The 16,449-nt window shown below is 40.8% G+C and overlaps 1 protein-coding gene and 1 non-coding gene across 4 annotated transcripts; both read left to right on the top strand.

Moving 5' to 3' along the window:
* The first annotated feature begins 3,702 nt into the window (after positions 1-3,702).
* DENR (density regulated re-initiation and release factor) lies at positions 3,703-15,637 on the top strand. Of its 3 annotated transcripts, none has more exons than XM_059876155.1 (8): positions 3,703-3,821; positions 4,609-4,722; positions 8,332-8,351; positions 9,034-9,118; positions 10,991-11,074; positions 13,878-13,994; positions 14,728-14,867; positions 14,975-15,637. In XM_059876155.1, the coding sequence occupies exons 2-8, from the start codon at positions 4,617-4,619 to the stop codon at positions 15,017-15,019; spliced, it is 597 nt and encodes a 198-aa protein (XP_059732138.1). In that variant the 5' UTR covers positions 3,703-3,821; positions 4,609-4,616; the 3' UTR covers positions 15,020-15,637.
* On the top strand, positions 12,784-12,914 carry LOC112442143 (small nucleolar RNA SNORA70). Its single transcript, XR_003030147.1, has one exon. It is a non-coding gene; the product is annotated as a small nucleolar RNA SNORA70 (small nucleolar RNA).
* Positions 15,638-16,449: the final 812 nt, after the last annotated feature.

The following is a 16,449-nucleotide window of genomic DNA, read 5'->3' as shown; positions in this document are numbered from 1 at the left end:
GAATCTGAAACTCCAATACTTTGGCCACGTCATGCAAAGAGTTGACTCATTGGAAAAGACTCTGATGCTGGGAGGGATTGGGGGCAGGAGGAGAAGGGGACGACAGGATGAGATGGCTGGATGGCATCACTGACTTGATGGACGTGAGTCTGAGTGAACACCGAGAGTTGGTGATGGACAGGGAGGCCTAGCATGCTGCAATTCATGGAGTTGCAAAGAGTTGGATACGACTGAGCGACTGAACTGAACTGAACCTGTTTCCGCATTCCAAACACAGTTCCAAAAATGGACACTTGACTCAGAGCTTGACTAGTTATGGTGATTGATTTAGGAATGGATGCAATTGGAAACAAGCCCATCAGATTCAACCTTTGGACTTTCATTGGAAGAAAACTATAACTTACACTAGAAAAATAGTAATACTTAAGGCTGAAAGATATTTAGTCAATTTCCTGACAATGTTTAGTTTTCAGCTGGATTCCTGTATTCTTTGCAATAATTCCCCTGCCTCTCAGAGTCTGTGGCTTCCTGGTGAGAAACCACTGTGCTGTTTCTTTTTTTTTGTTGTTTCTTTATTTAATAGGTTGTTCCTCCTTTTATTACTTGAATGCTGACAGGTTGTGATGAGTGCGTGAGGAAGTACAGCTCTGGGTTTGAATGCCAGCAATGTCAGGCAGAGTTCACCTAGAGAACAGTATTTAAATACTATCTAAGTATTTAAAGCAGAGAGGAATTTCATTCAGGGCTTTAAAAGCTAAACAGAGATGGTAAAGCCACTCAGAAATCAGCAGCAAGAAGCCGTCAATCACCACTGGCAGGCTAGAGACTAGATCTAGGGAAGGAGTGATGTCACAGGAGCCCAGAAGCTGAGATGCCTAAATTATGCAGGGGGAGAACCCACTCGCTACTGCTAGAGATGTGCCCAAGAAGATGGCATGGTCTCATTACTGCCTCCCATTGACTGAACTAGCTGGTAGCTCAGGAAAAAGAAAGCTTGGGAATTCAGTCATAGGAGTCAACACCCCCTTCTCTACAAAGCAGAGCAGGAAAAGTGTGAGGAATGGAACTGAAGACATTAGGTCTACTACACAGGACTGACCACTTATCCATATTTCCTCATGTCTAAGATGCCACTGACTGCAAGATGCACCATAGTTTATGCATCACTAAGAAAGGAAAAATACTGCCAAATTAAAATATGCCACAGTGAAATCCCATAGACAGAGGAGTCTGGCAGGCTACAGTTCATGGGGTCACAAAGAGTCTGACACGACTTAGCAACTAAAACAACAACGCGAAGACTCCATTCCATGCAATACATCTTGATACGAGAGACGTGAAAATGTAAACATATGTATGTCTTAAGATCATTAACATGCTACTAGCTGTGTCTTAAGCATAGGTAAACGATGCATTCCCATCTTTGAGCTTCGATTTTACCCTCTATTTGGAAATTAGAGACAGTCACTACATTGTAAGGATTTTGTAATTCTAAGACTGTTAAGCTCAATAAGATTAGGGACTTTGTCTCTTGTTCACTGTTTCCCCAGCATGTAGCACATAGGGCGTTCTCAGTTATCAGTCGTGTCTGACTCTTTGAGACCCCCATGGACTATAACCTGCCAGTCTCCTCTGTCCATGGAATCTTCCAGACAAGTATACTGGAGCCGATTGCCATTTCCTACTCCAGGGGATCTTCCCGACCCAGGGATTGAACCCGCGTCTGTTTTATCTCCTGCATTGGCAGGTGGCTTCTTTACCACTGTGCTACCTAGGAAGCCCCTGGCACATAGTAAGAACCCAAGTTTTATGAAATGAAGTCACCTGGACTCGATCTCCAAATGAACAGGTTCTTGGCACGTTAAGTGTCAATAAATGGAACCTTTTATTATTGGAATCAAATAGGCTTAGAAACAAGATCTTTAATATCTTTTAGAATTGATGCTCTTTCACGAGAGGGGGAAACCACTCGTTTATATAAGAAAGATATCAGAGTAGAGGTTATAGTCTCTGGTGCAAAAGATTATGCTAGATGGCTTCATACACACAAAGTTCCAAGCAGACAATTTAAGGGTGGTACTGGTGGTGGCAAATGAAGTTGTAGGGAAGGGGGAGAATGAGACAGATGTGAGTGGAGGAAACGGCAAAATAGAACCGACCCACCTCCAACATCTACATAGCACTTTTGGTCTCCATTTCCCTAACCCACATCTCTTCAACGGTTGTAGTGTTATTCCCATTTCCTAAATAGGACTCAGGGTGAAGATGGATATGAAGGGTTTTTCCCAAAATGAAACAACTAGATGGAAGCAAAGCCAAGACATACCGTATGTGAAAACCTGATGAGAAATGGACTATTTCCTGCAGTATCAGTAAACAAAGCATGTCACAGTCATCACCACCACCAAACTGTGAGCTGGTGAACCCTGAGGGAACTCGGGAAGGAAAAAAATACCTGCCATCTAGCAGTCATCAGACTACAGCTACTCCCTACAACGAGCCCTGAGGAAACTCAGGATGGGAAAACACAGGATATTGGCCCCAGGTAGCTGAGGTGTATATTAAAGGAAAGATTTCAGTAAGTCCAGACTACTGCCAGAGAAGGCAACGGCACCCCACTCCAGTACTCTTGCCTGGAAAATCCATGGACAGAGGAGCCTGGTAGGCTGCAGTCCATGGTGCCACTGAGGGTCGGACACGACTGAGCGATTTCACTTTCACTTTTCACTTTCATTCACTGGAGAAGGAAATGGCAACCCACTCCAGTATTCTTGCCTGGAGAATCCCAGGGACAGGGAAGCCTGGTGGGCTTCCGTCTCTGGGGTCGCACAGAGTCGGACACGACTGAAGCGACTTAGCAGCAGCAGACTACTGCCTCTGCTCATACACAGAAAAATCACTTAATTTCTTTACTTGACATACCTGATTTTCTTTAATTAACAATAATCTTTTGATTTTCAGACTACCTGCTCCTTGCTGCAAAATACCTATATATCCTGGCTTCTGCCCTCCCCAGAACAGTTCTCTCAGGGTTAATTTGAGATGCTGCCTCCTAGGCTTGAAGCCCTAAAATTCCAGCCAAGTAAAACCTAACTCTCAATCTTGAGGTTGTGAATAATTTTTTAGTCTACAGTGACGTGGAGAGTTTAATTCCAATTTAAAACACATATAAGGATCAGTAAACACCAGGAAGCTGTGAAAATAGTTGTTAGGTTGGTGAGATTGCAATGCAATGAGAAAAATGGAATAGCATTGACACTGTCTTTTTAAAAAGAATTCCGCCAATATAGGGTAGGGTGTTGAAATTAAACCAAACGCCTTTTCCAGTTGCAATCTCCCCGCGGAGGAATGACATCCAATAGGCTGGACGTCAGTCAGGACTGAAGGATGCACTCCAGACCCCAGGGCCACGGCCACGTCCCCGCCTCAGCAGTAAGCAGGAAGGAGTAAGCAGTAAGCAGTCTTCGCTTTCCAAAGAGCGCCCCCTTCCGCGCCGCGACCGCGGACCACCCACCCTCTCCCACAGGTAACGAGCACCGCCTACTGGCTGTCAGCCTCTAGGCTGCTTGGCCCCGCCCCTGAGCGAAATGCGCATGCTCTCCAATTCCTCCCCGCCCCAGCCTTCAGGCTTCTCGCGACAGCCGCCCGGCGGCCACTGAATCTCGCGATAAAGGCTTATTGTCTCGCGGGACCGCCGCTGGTAGACGCGCTCTCGGGCGGCTCTGGCTGGGGAAGAGGAATCGCATGTGTCGCTTCAGCTGGCGGTAGTGGCGGGAGCGGAGGCGGCGGAGGCTGTGCGACCGCCTGGGTAATAACCCCTCGTGCCTCTCCCGCATCGGAGAAGCTTGTAGAGAGCGTGGGGAAGCTGAGGTGCTGTCCGGCGGAAGGGGGCCGGGCCGGGCGTCTCCACACCCCCGCCCACATGGGCCGCTCTGGTGTCCCCGGGGTTGCCCCCTTCGCTTCAGGTCGCGCCCTCACACCTGACCGCTCTTGTCGCCTTAGTCCGCTTACATTCTGCTCCTTTCTGGTCCTTTCGCCCGTATTCTATCTCCTCAGACTCTGGTCTCCCCGCCCTCTCTCACTTCCATCCCCTCTCCCGACTCTAAAGCGTCCCTTTCTTGGCATCCAGCCGCCCCCACACCCGGCACTCTGGGCGCCTCCGGCTACCCACCTCTTCTTCACCCCCTCTTCGTAGGTTTTTCCAGCCTCTTCAGCTGCTTCTTGGCCTTTCTCTGTTGTTGTACTTTGCATCCCTTCCGAATCACCCCCAAACCTTTTGCCTTGTCTCCACCGAGGTCACTATCCCCATCCTTTTTTTCCCATTGCTGCTTCTTCCACCGGTGCCCCCCGCCCCCCTCCGCTGCGTTGTCATGGTCCATTTGCTGTGAATCTCAGTGTTGTCGCTCGCTTTCCTGTAGACCTGGAAAATGGTGTGCCCAGAATTACTCATATTTTATGAATCCAGCTTCTTACCTTTCATTCAGCAGAGAATTAAAACAGATTTGGGGTGGGGGGATTTCTAGTGGAAGACAAGGCTACACCTGAACAGTGTTTCTCTCAGGGCCTTGGTCCCAAATAGTAAAGCTGTGTTACTTTCTTTTCTGACAGGTTTTGAAATGGCTGCTGACATTTCTGAATCCGGTGGGCATGATTGCAGAGGAGACCAGAGGAGCAACACCAAGTTAGATGCAGATTACCCACTTCGAGTCCTTTACTGTGGAGGTAAGTGTTGGAAGGCAGAAAATGGCTTTCACTCACCGTATTTTTATACGTTATGATCAGTGGCTTCACATTTGGTCCAAGTAATTTTTTCATCTTTGTCATTTGGTGAGTCTTTACTTGGGAATTGGGGAAGAGGAGGCATGGATGAACAGATTTTCCCAACCTGTGGGATGTGGGTCTTGCTACTTGGCCTGGAGAAATTTTCAGTCCACTTGGAATAGACATGTGTAAATAGATTATTCCAGCCCAAAGTAACTTTCCAGTCTGGCTGTTAAAATTGGGCTTCTTGTAAGATAATTGACTCTTAAGGGATGACTGGATGAGGGAGTGGGAAAGTGCATCCTAGATCAAGTGAATAGTTGTGTAAGGAAAGCTTGTCTGTGGAGAAATAAGGAGTTTTGTATGAGTATAGTGTGTAGTGTAGAAATAGTGTAATAATAAGTGGAAGATGATGAGGCTGGAATGATGGGCAGTAGGACAGTTGTGGGAAAGTGTCCTTGGTCTGATTAATAAAATGTGGATCAGGGTTTTTTTTCCCTTTGATTGTGTTTCCTCATTTTCAATTCAGAAATATTTGTTAATTGGAAATAACTAATTTTCCTAGCATCTTGGAAAGGTTCAGAAAAATTTGAAGACATACGACAGTAAAGTAAAGGGCAAGTAAATATTATCTTTTTTAGTAAATATTTTTGGCTACTTACTATGTGCCTAACTGGTTTGTGTGCTGGAAACTGAATAATGAATAAGTTAGGAGAAGTCATTGTTCTTGTGGACCTTACCTTCTGTGAATGTAATAGAGATTTCTTCTGGAATTTACTATAAAAGGAGAGGTGTTGTCACTGAGTTGAAAAATTGTATCAACTCATCATTTATTTACTATCTTTGATTAAGAAAATAAAATGAATATAAAATATCCCAGAGAGTAGGCAGGGGAACTTTATGTAAGGTTGACTTTGGCATCATGGACCAGGGTTTGCATCCTTACCTTGGGCATTACCAGCTGCTCCTGCTTTATTCTAGCTCTGTGACCTTGGGCAAGTTACCTGATTTCACTAAGGGTTAGAGATCTGTTTCTTAAGGTCTGTAAAATAAAGATGGTGATTACATCTGAAGTCAGATAATTCCTATAAAGCTGGTTCAGCAATGAATTCAAGAACATGATACAGTAAGTGCTCTTATTAAAAAAGTATACTGGTTTAGTTTATTCATCCTTGCTTGTCAGATGTAGTTACGAGTTACTGTTCTTTGTATCCTAATTCATTGAATCTAAGTCTCCATATGTTATAAGAGGCACCATTATTTTAGGTTCCACTGAGAAAGAAAAATATGTTAAGATTGACATGCCATAATTATGGGATACATCCCTATAAAAGTGAAAAGAAGAAAGAATTAATGAAATACAGTATGTGAAAGCTATCCTCTTCAATTGCTTATGTCACTCCAGAGATGGCTTTGAATAACCACACTAAGTATGCATCTAACCCAGTGATATTTCACCAGTAGTCACCAGAGGTCCCTAACCTTTTTGAGAAAGGTTTATTTTTATTTCCCTAGTTTGTATTGATACTCCAGGCACTAGGATGGAGACAAGATTACCTTTTCATCAAGGAGTTTAAGGTCTGGTTGTAGGAGAAGGACTTAGGTAATATTCAATGCTAAATTAAAAAGACCAGAGCTATGAATTAGGATTTTAGGAAAAGGAGGGATCTTTGTTCGAAGGGAAGCTGGGAAAGTGAAGTGAGAAACCTTACGTAATAGGTAGAATTTGCAAGGAAAGGTGGAGGAATTCACAAAAACAGTATGGGGGCAAGGTTTAATGTGGTATTTTAGGGTAGGGGGGAAAAAAGGAGCTAATTGGTGCAGAATGCTGGTTGAAATATAGTGAGAAACAAGGGTATGTGGATGGGGTCATTTCCAGGGAGACATTTGTCTGCAGGACTGAGACTTCAGAATCTGAAGTCAGTCTGAGTTTGAATCCTGGTTTAGCCAGGATTGGCCAAGCCAGGCCAGTGACCTTGACCAGTTCCTCATCCAGAAAATGGATAACAGAGCCTACCTCAGCAGGCTGTTGAAAAGAATAAATAAAATAATGCTTCCAAAGGCCCCATCTCCTAATAGCACCACATTGTGAATTTTGAGGGGACACAAACATGAAGGCCATAGCAGAAGGTTTCATGGATGATGGACTTTGTTCTTCGTATCTCATCAGCAAGTACATAAGGTCAGGTTGTTAGTGATATAAAGCTGGTGACTGCTCATTATTTTCATTGAAGAGCTATAGTTTACAAATAGTAAATCATCTGTGGAGGAAAATTGACTCAAATAATATGGAACTTGGAAGATTTGTCCAACTTTTTTCATCATATTAGAATTTTGCTGAACTGAATATTATTTGAAATGGTGTACAAAGTTTTATGGTTTTAGGGTTTGCAGTAATGGTATTTAACCTGTAATTATATCCTGAAAGTGTGGCTGAATATCTGTTCCTACTAGTGATTGAACTTGAACTGTGAAGATCAGAGAGCTCTGGTTAAGCAGACAGAGCTTTAGTAGGAAACTCTAAACTGAAATAGATGGTGCATTTTATCGAATAGTTTCTGCCACATTACCACCTTTGTCATTGGATGAGCTATTTAACCTATTTCAGGGCTTCATCTATAAAAGACCGATAATGGGCTGGTACACTGCTGCATTGCCTTGATAGGTTCTGTGGTTTAATTAAGTAAACGAGCATGAGCTTCAGAAACAGACCAGGGTTCAAATCTTGTTCTAACCAGATGCAAACGAATTACTTGTTCTAAGTCTCATTTTTGTCAATCATAATAAACATGGTAATTCTTACTTATCGGGTTGTGATGATGAAACATGTGCCCAGTAGATGGTAATTGCTGTTACTAGTAATGGTGTACCACCCGTCCTCTCCCTCACAAGCCTCAAGGTGTTGGGCCCACTGTACCAGTCCATTCCTCACCTTAAAAATTAAGCAGTTGACCCAGTAATAGAGTCATAGTTAAAATTGAGAAACTTTGAGTCTTTTTTAATCCCTTAGCCTTTGCAGGCTTCTAGTGACAAGACTGAACCAACCTGTCTTTGAAGGAAGGAAATTCAGTTTCATGACCTTGTATAGCATAACGTGAAAAGGAGAGGAAAACTGTATTGCAAAGAAATGGTAGCAGAAGTGCTACTGAAGTCTGTAAATGTGTTCGTATGAACGAAAATTAGCGGCTGTTTTAGTGAAGTTATCAAAAGAAATAACCAGCTCCATTTAAGCTTTGTTGCATGGGTAATTGTTCCCATCCTAGCTTAGTTTCCAACCCATTGAAGTGGTTGTGGTAAAACCGTAAGACATGCCAGATAGTATAGTTTGATGTTTTAGCAACTGAAGGAGACATTGTTCTTTAGATCAAAAAAAGAAATCAAGATAGTGTCTCTATTAACCATGTGGCATTAACCTCAAAAAAAGCACATGATGGGGGTAGTATTTGAAAAGTGGTATAGACAAGTTATAGGGAAAAATAGAAATGAAGCATTTTGTCAAATTAAAAATAAGTCCTGTGTGTGTGTACTTATTTATTTATATTTTCAAATCTTTTCTCTCCATCTCCCCAGTCTGTTCATTACCAACAGAGGTAAGTTCTTTTCAAATTCTTTTTTTCTTTTTTAACTTGAGGTCACTGATTTTATAGCTAGCTTGGGAACTTCATTTTGTTATTTTTCATTTTCTGTCATTTGCTGGCAGAGTTTCAACCTTTTATAGAGAACTTCGGTTTAGAATGATTTTATGGTCCTACAGATTGTTTTTTTTAGACTTTGAGTCATATGTGTGCATCTTTTGCACTTGGCTATGCATAGTTTGGATTTTTGCACAGAACTCATGGTCAGCCAATAAAACAAGAGTAACCTTAAAGTCAAAGTTTAACATCCAAACAGAGAAGAGAAAGCATAAATTATGTGTAAGGCTTTCTGTTGATAAGCTTCTAAGTCAGGCTCTGTGGGCAGATCATACAAATGAGACGCCTATATGCCCGAAGCAAGAAATGCTTGTGGTTATTTTTGTCTGTTTCCTCCTTTTTCTAATTGCCCTTCTGTTTGTTGGAAAGGAAATAAATTGCTACAGTGAGGAGGTGTGTTTTAATTTTTAATTTCTTATGGGACATTTCCTGATTGAATACAGATTTTCTGTGGATGAGACATTAGGTGGGAGTAGTTGATTTTATCATTCTATAAATAGCAGGCACAGGGAATGATTTTTTAATGAAAATGATTAAAAATATACTGTTGTGACTCAGTTTGTTCTTTTCCCCCCTCCAGTACTGTGAATATATGCCTGATGTTGCTAAATGTAGACAATGGTTAGAGAAGAATTTTCCAAATGAGTTTGCAAAACTTACTGTAGGTATGAACATTTTTTTTTCTTTCATAAAAGCCTGTACACCTGAAACAGATGCATGTAGGGCATTATTTTAAAGATACAAAAGTCCTCTAGTAGGAACAGAATTGTATCACTCTATATATCTATGTCTATTGACTTTAAAACTGTTTTAAGGTCTTCGGTTAATTAAGATTTCTTACATAAAATCGCGGACCACTTCATGAGTCTAATCTGGATAGGATAGGTCAAAATATCAACTTTCTTATATAATGAAGAGTAAATGATTTAGGGACATATATTTTCACTCATTCGCTTAACAAATTATTTCTTGTATGCCTGCTATATGCTACACACTCTTAGATGCTGAGAATAAAGCAGTAAACAAAAGACCTGTTCTTTGGAAATTATAGGGGGAGAGACAAAATAAGTAAAACAAGACAAATGAAATAAATACATTAAATTATGATAATCAGGGAATAGAAAGATAAGAATTTTGGGGGAGAGAATTTGAAATCTTGAAAGATAAAAGATGGCATTTGAACAAAGACCTAAAATAAGTGAGGGAGAGAGTTCTTTGAATATCTGGGTGAAGAATTTTCCAGGCAGATAGCACACCCACTTAGTACATACAGCATATTTAGAAAACAACAAGGAGGCCTTTGGTTTTTTGTGTTTTTTTGGCGGGAGGGTGGTCAGGGGCAGGTAGGAGATGAAGTCAGAGAAGTAACAAAGGACTATGTCTTAAAGAGCGAGTCTCGGCTTTTCTGAGTGAGATGAGAAGCCTTTGGAGCAATTTGGGCAGAAGAGTGATGATAAGGTGTGACTTTTGTTTCAACAGCATCTTTGGCTGCTATGTTGAAAATAGACTAAAGAGAGACTTCCCTGGTGGTCCAGTGGTTAAGACTGGGCTTCCAGAGCAGGGATGTAGGGGACTCGGATTCAATCCCTGGTCAAAGAACTAAGATCCCACATGCTGCGTGGCATGGCTAAAAAAAAAAAAGACTGAAGAGAGGCATAGGCAGCAAAGCAGGGAGATCAAGTAGGTGGCTCTTGCAGTGATTGGGTCAGGAGGATGACCACCTAGTCCAGGATGGTAGCAGTGGGGTGGTGAGAAGTGGTCAGATTCTGGACATGTTTTGAAGGTAGAGCTGACAGGGTCTCCTGATGTGTTGCATGTGGGATGTGAGGAAAAGCCACAGAGCCAGCTGGACTTCTGACCAAAGCAACTAGAATGGAGTTGCTGTAGCCAAAGGTAAGGAAAACTGCAGAAGGACAGATTTCCTCAATTAGCAAATTGATAGCTTTTCGTACAATACTGGTAAAAATGAAGGCAGTAGCAGAAGAAGGGAAACCCTGGGCCAGAAACAGGGCTATCGAAGTATACCCAATGTTACCCTGCTATTTGCTGCTTTGATTTTCAGATAGTTTTCCATGAGGCACAACCCCTGAGACAACATGGTCCGTCTGTGATTGGATAAGCACCCTCAAATCTGTTGTAACAGTCAGTCTACCTGGTGGGCCCTGACTTGCCTAGGACGTATCTTCATATTCAGGACCAGGCTTTCTGTTAAGAGAATCAGTATGCTTGATGCTAAACACTCCTGTGGAGTCTTAAGGGTTTTATGCTACTTTAATGTGGCTTATGTCACCATACACTTAAACCATAATGACTTCAGAATCAGGCCTGATAGGAGTCCAGGAATACAATCATTGACTTTATAAATGTTACACTCATTTGTTGGTAAAATACCTTATTTGTCTGTAAAGGTATTATCCTTCAATTAAAAAATAAATTAAAAAAATACCTTATTTGTGTATGGGGTTTCTCAGGGGTAATTTCTTAATGTTAGCATGAAGTGATGTCAGTGCTTATAAGGGTTTTGTTTTTACATCTAGAAAATTCACCCAAACAAGAAGCTGGAATTAGTGAGGGTCAAGGAACAGCAGGGGAAGAGGAAGAGAAGAAAAAACAAAAGAGAGGTGAGGCATGATTTGACTTATACAAACATACTGCTAGAAGAGGGCTGCCCAGAAAGCTCAGAATCTGCCTGCCGACGCAGGGGATGTGGGGTCAATCCCTGGGTCGAGAAGATCCCCTTGAGAAGGAAATTGCAACCCATCCCAGTATTCTTGCCTGGGAAATCCCATGGACAGAAGAGCCTGGCGGGCTACAGTCCGTGGGGTTGCAAAAGAGTTGGACACGACTTAGCAACTATACAACAACAACCACTAGAAGAAATAAGAAATGAAAGCATTCCCAAACTGAGTAACATCTTCCTGTTACTGCCTTCTATGTGAATACCATACAGAGGGGTACAGGATCGTTCTCAGGATGACTGGGTTTCCTATGATTTGGTCTCTATCAGTAAATTGGACCCAAGGAAACATGCTTCATTTGCCATGTATATACATAAAAAAAGCCAGCCGGCTTGTTTATGACTTAAAAACTTTGTTACCTTATAAAAATATCTTATGTATTCTATTTAATTAGAGTGAGGACATTTATAAAAGATTTTGTTCTCTCCTTATTACTGGCAGCTCAGTTGAATTTTTCTTTTCACAACTGATGAATATACTTGTCTACCTCTCCTCCTTCTAAAATGAATTTCTCGTGCCTTGTATCCTATCCCTGCCTGTTTCTTCTTCCTGAATTAATTCTCCCATGACTAAAATCAGCTTATAAATATTTTCTAGGACTTCTCATTAAAACAAAAAACATTCCCCCAAGAACTCGTGTCTCTCTTTGCCATATTCTCCTTCCCATTCCCTTCTTAGCTAGACTTCTTGCTAAGACTAGACTCAGCTGTCCTCCTTTCAGTTCAGTCATTGAGCCTTCACTCCTCAGTCCATCCTTACTTGACTTTGATGCCGTTGAAACTCCTCTGACAAGGGTCACAAATGGCTGGGTGGTTGCTCAGTGGTGAGAGAGCGTCTGAATACTCCTTTCTGAAGTGTTGTGCTTGCTCCCTCATTCTGCTTGCCTTTCTCCTCAGGCTTCTGTGCAGACTTCTCCCTTCTGTCCCTTTAAAAAATGGTGTTTCCCAGGACTCTGTGCACTTACTTTCTCATTCTGCATATCCTCCCTGGATGATTCTTCTGCATCCTTAACTTTTGCCCCCACTCTGCACTTAGAACTCCCAAATCTAGTCCTGGATCATGTCTCTAGACTAGAAATGTGCATAGTCCCATAGGCACTTCAAACACAGCACTTCACTTAAGTCCCGAATCTGCATCTTTTGTTTTGTTCACTTTGATTAATGACAGCACAGTTTATCCAATCATTTGAGCCAAAAACTTGAAACCCATCTTGGCTTCTTTCTTTTTGCCCCTTTCAATCCATTCTGAATTCTGTGATTTTGTCTCCTTCCTCTGTTTATTCTGTACCTAGTGTCCATTGCTGTTGCTACTGCTTTATTTAGATTTTGATTAATTTCTGCCTGAACTAATGTAGAAGCCTCCTCAGTGGCCGGCCTCTCATTGCTCTTCACAGGCCCACCCTCCACAGGGTATGATGATCTTGACAGACCATAAATCAATGGTTTCACTCCTGCATAGTCACTTGTTTGCTGGGTTCTTTTCTTTGCAATATAACAGAGCTTGACGTACTAGTTCTTAAATGACTTGTATATAATCTTTGCCTATCTGGCTTTCTTTCCTACATATCATAAGCTTCCTTCAGACAAGTGTATTTGCAGCCAATTAAGCCAACCATGCTCTTTTCCCCATGGGGGCTCAGTGTGCAATGGTTGTGAACAGTACACTACCTCCTCTGTAGTGTATTCAGCTTGTGGCCTATATGAGTCGCCCTAAGGAGACAGCCCTTTCCAGTGGACACTCGCATCCGCCCTAAGGAGACCAATTGCCTATGGGACCACCCCAGTTTAGGCTCCAGACAGGTATGTGAAGTGCCTTTGGAAAGCCCCAGGACACAGTGGCCAGGGTCCACATTGGTCAAGTTGCTATGTCCATCCATACCAAGCTGCAGAATACGGAGCATGTGATTGAAGCACTCTGTAGGGCTAAGCTCAAGTTCCCTGGATGCCAGATGATCCACATCACCAAGAATTGGGGATTTACTAAGTTTAATGTGGATGACTTTGAAAACATGGAGGCAGAAAAGTGGCTTGTCCCAGATGGTTGTGGGGTCGAGTACAACCCTAACCGTGGCCCCCTGGACAAGTGGCGGGCCCTGCACTCAAGGAAGCCTTGGCACTGTCTTTTCCTTACTAGGCCAACCAATAAATCCTACTTTCCTGTTACACACACCAAAAGACAAAGCGTAGTTCTCAATTACAGCATCCTTTCTTGTCTGTTTCCTTTTTTATATCTCCACCAGCCCTTCTCCCTTCAAATGGACTTATTCTGCAGGCACTTAGATGCCACTTTCTCTGGGAAACTTTTTCTGTCCTCTGGAAGTAGAGTAGCCATTCCTCTGCAGAGCTTATGGTAGTGCTGTGTTCATGGATCCTATTTCAGTATATACCAGATTGCTGTAATTTAACCTGTTCTCTCCTTGCCCTGGACTGAGAGCCTCTGGAGGACAGGGACTGTGTTTTTGTTCTCTTCGTCTTTGTGTCCTCAGCCCTTAGTGCAGTGCACAGCACATACTACTTACTATGTATTGACTGAATGAATGCTCATGCATGTGTTTATGAATTTTGTATTAGAAAAAGAAACTTTAGAAATGAATATTTTATACCTTTTGAAAATCAGTATATTTAAAGATAGTATTCTCTATTTATGATAAAACAACTAATCCTGAACTGTTTCTTAATAAATAAAGGTGGAAGGGGTCAAATAAAACAGAAAAAGAAAACTGTACCACAAAAGGTTACGATAGCCAAAATTCCCAGAGCAAAGAAGAAATATGTAACAAGAGTGTGTGGCCTTGCAACTTTTGGTGAGTTCAAGCTTAAGTATGTTTAAAATTTGTGAATTTTGTTCATTAATTCATTTCATTCTCTCTTTTTAATCTATTATCATGAAAATTTTACAGTTCTGTTTTTTGCTAAGAAGGATACAAAATGAGATTTTGGACTTCTAACTATAGTCAAATTTAAAATTTTAAAAATCTTTTGCAGAGGTGACTGGTTTGACTTTTTCCATTCCAGAATTTCTGCTCGTGCACATGTTATCTAGAATGAGGGCTGGACAGGTTTCCCTGAGCAGATCTACCAGCACTGCTCCACTTTGCCTCCCAGTCTCAGTAGCCAAACAGTTGCAAAATGACCTGTCCCCTCTGGATGACAGTAGCAGGGGAGGGAAGGTGGTTAGTGGTGGAGTGTCTTCCTTTGTAAAAAGGGATAACCACAAGAACTTCATTTACTTGGAAGTGTATATGTAATGTTGGAATTCATGTGTTCCTGGATTTTCTTTGGTCTTACTATATGAATCAGGAATAGTATGGATGATCTTATATTTATGTACTGAGGCTTTATCTGATCTTAAAAATATTACATTGTTCAGATGACTGCCTATGGGTAGTTTGTAATTACTGTTCTGAAAGGAACATGAAACCCATTAATATGATCTGTTTTATGAATTTAAAATGCAGATTACATTTCAAAATGGAAAAATATCTTTGACATATGATTCCAATTATAGTCTCACTGTTTCTTTTTTTAAAATAACAGAAATTGATCTTAAAGAAGCACAAAGATTTTTTGCTCAGAAATTCTCCTGTGGTGCCTCAGTAACAGGGGAGGATGAAATCATCATTCAGGGAGACTTTACAGATGATATTATTGATGTCATTCAGGAAAAATGGCCAGAGGTGAGTATTTGGAACCTGCGCATCTATAGAAGTAAGTTACTAAAGCCGTTGCTTCCATGTTAGTTGCTAAGCACAGCTCATGAAATGTAATTATTTGTGTTTTATAGGTGGATGATGATAGCATTGAAGATCTTGGAGAAGTGAAGAAGTGATTTTGAAAATGTGTCTGTATTTAATGATCTGAACTGATTGTTGATGTGGCCAAAGGGAGAGAGGCCTTTTAAAAATATATATATTTATCCTACAGTAAAACTGTAGCCTACCCCTCGCCCTTTGAATTGTCACTGTTCTGTACGAGGCTGCTTGTTTTTGGGTGTTGTTTTTTTTTTTTTTTAATTGCCAAAGTCTAATAAATAGGAGAGACTGTCATGCTTATGCATGAGATAGAATTTAGTCAAATAAAAAATTTTGGTCGTTTGGTACTGACTTTTCTCTTTCTTTTTAACTTTATTTTTGGAAAAACTAGATTTTCTGTGGAAAGCTTTTCTGTTGATTATTTTAAAATAATCACAATTTAATCAAAAATGATTTTTTTTTATCTGAGTGATATTTTAAAGATTTGAATTTGGCTTCATCACCAGTAATAACTCTCCTTGCTTATTTGGTGTGGTAGTTTTGAGATGCTTGAGTATCTCATGGATCTATGGTTGAATTTGCTTCATGGTCACCAACCAAGTTCACTTTGTGGGCATATTAACATATTGTTGGTAACAGTTGTTTAAGCTGTTGTGGAGATTATTTGGTAAAGTATATTAAAAGCCTTAAAACCATCTGCACTGTTTGACCCACTTCTTTGGCATTATCCTAAAGATATAATGTCTTGCTTAAAACTATGGATGAGGGTGTTCATCACAGTGCTACTCATAATATTTAAAAAATTGCAAATGATTATAAATGCACAGTTGGGAAATGGTTAAAGAAATAATGGTATATCATATGGTAGGATATTTGCATATATTTTAAAATACTTTCTAAGAATACTTGGAAAGGTGTTTGATAATGGTAAGTAGGAGGTCAGACACCCAAATCCATGTTATACATTATTTTCATCATCTTGAGTGGACAACCATTCAGAGAGCCTGAGTTCTTGTTCTGGCTGTAAATTTATGTGAGTGAAATTCTGCTAGTCATTTGAAAATAATACACACCATTGCTTAGTATAGTCTGGAAAGCAGCAATTGAAATGTGTTTTTCTCGGAAGAGAAGCAGTGACAGTGAATCTTAATGAATATATTAAATGAATTTAAACTGTTTTTATAAAGGTCCTAAGTCTGGTGCTACAAATTGGAAAGAAGACTCAGTGGTATTTTAAGTTGCTGTCAACACCTTTAAGAAAGTTAGAACCCATTGTCTGTTGCCATGCAGAATACCATCTTGAATGAATGAGTGGGTTTTTGAGTAATTGAAACATTAGGAAGAATGTATAAATAAAGATGTAAATTAAGAAAATGAAATTCTGCATTAACTGTGAGTTTAGTTAAAATTATCTAATGAAGCAAATTTATCCATTAAGACCACTTGATATGTGTTATGTATGTATTTTGTTGGTGCTAGAAGATGTCTATGTGCTTGTATCAACACA

The sequence above is a fragment of the Bos taurus genome, chromosome 17, assembly GCF_002263795.3.
Source record: "Bos taurus isolate L1 Dominette 01449 registration number 42190680 breed Hereford chromosome 17, ARS-UCD2.0, whole genome shotgun sequence".
Lineage (NCBI taxonomy): Eukaryota > Metazoa > Chordata > Mammalia > Artiodactyla > Bovidae > Bos > Bos taurus.
Note: the sequence above shows the minus strand (reverse complement) of the source record. Positions and strands in the feature narration are given on the sequence as shown.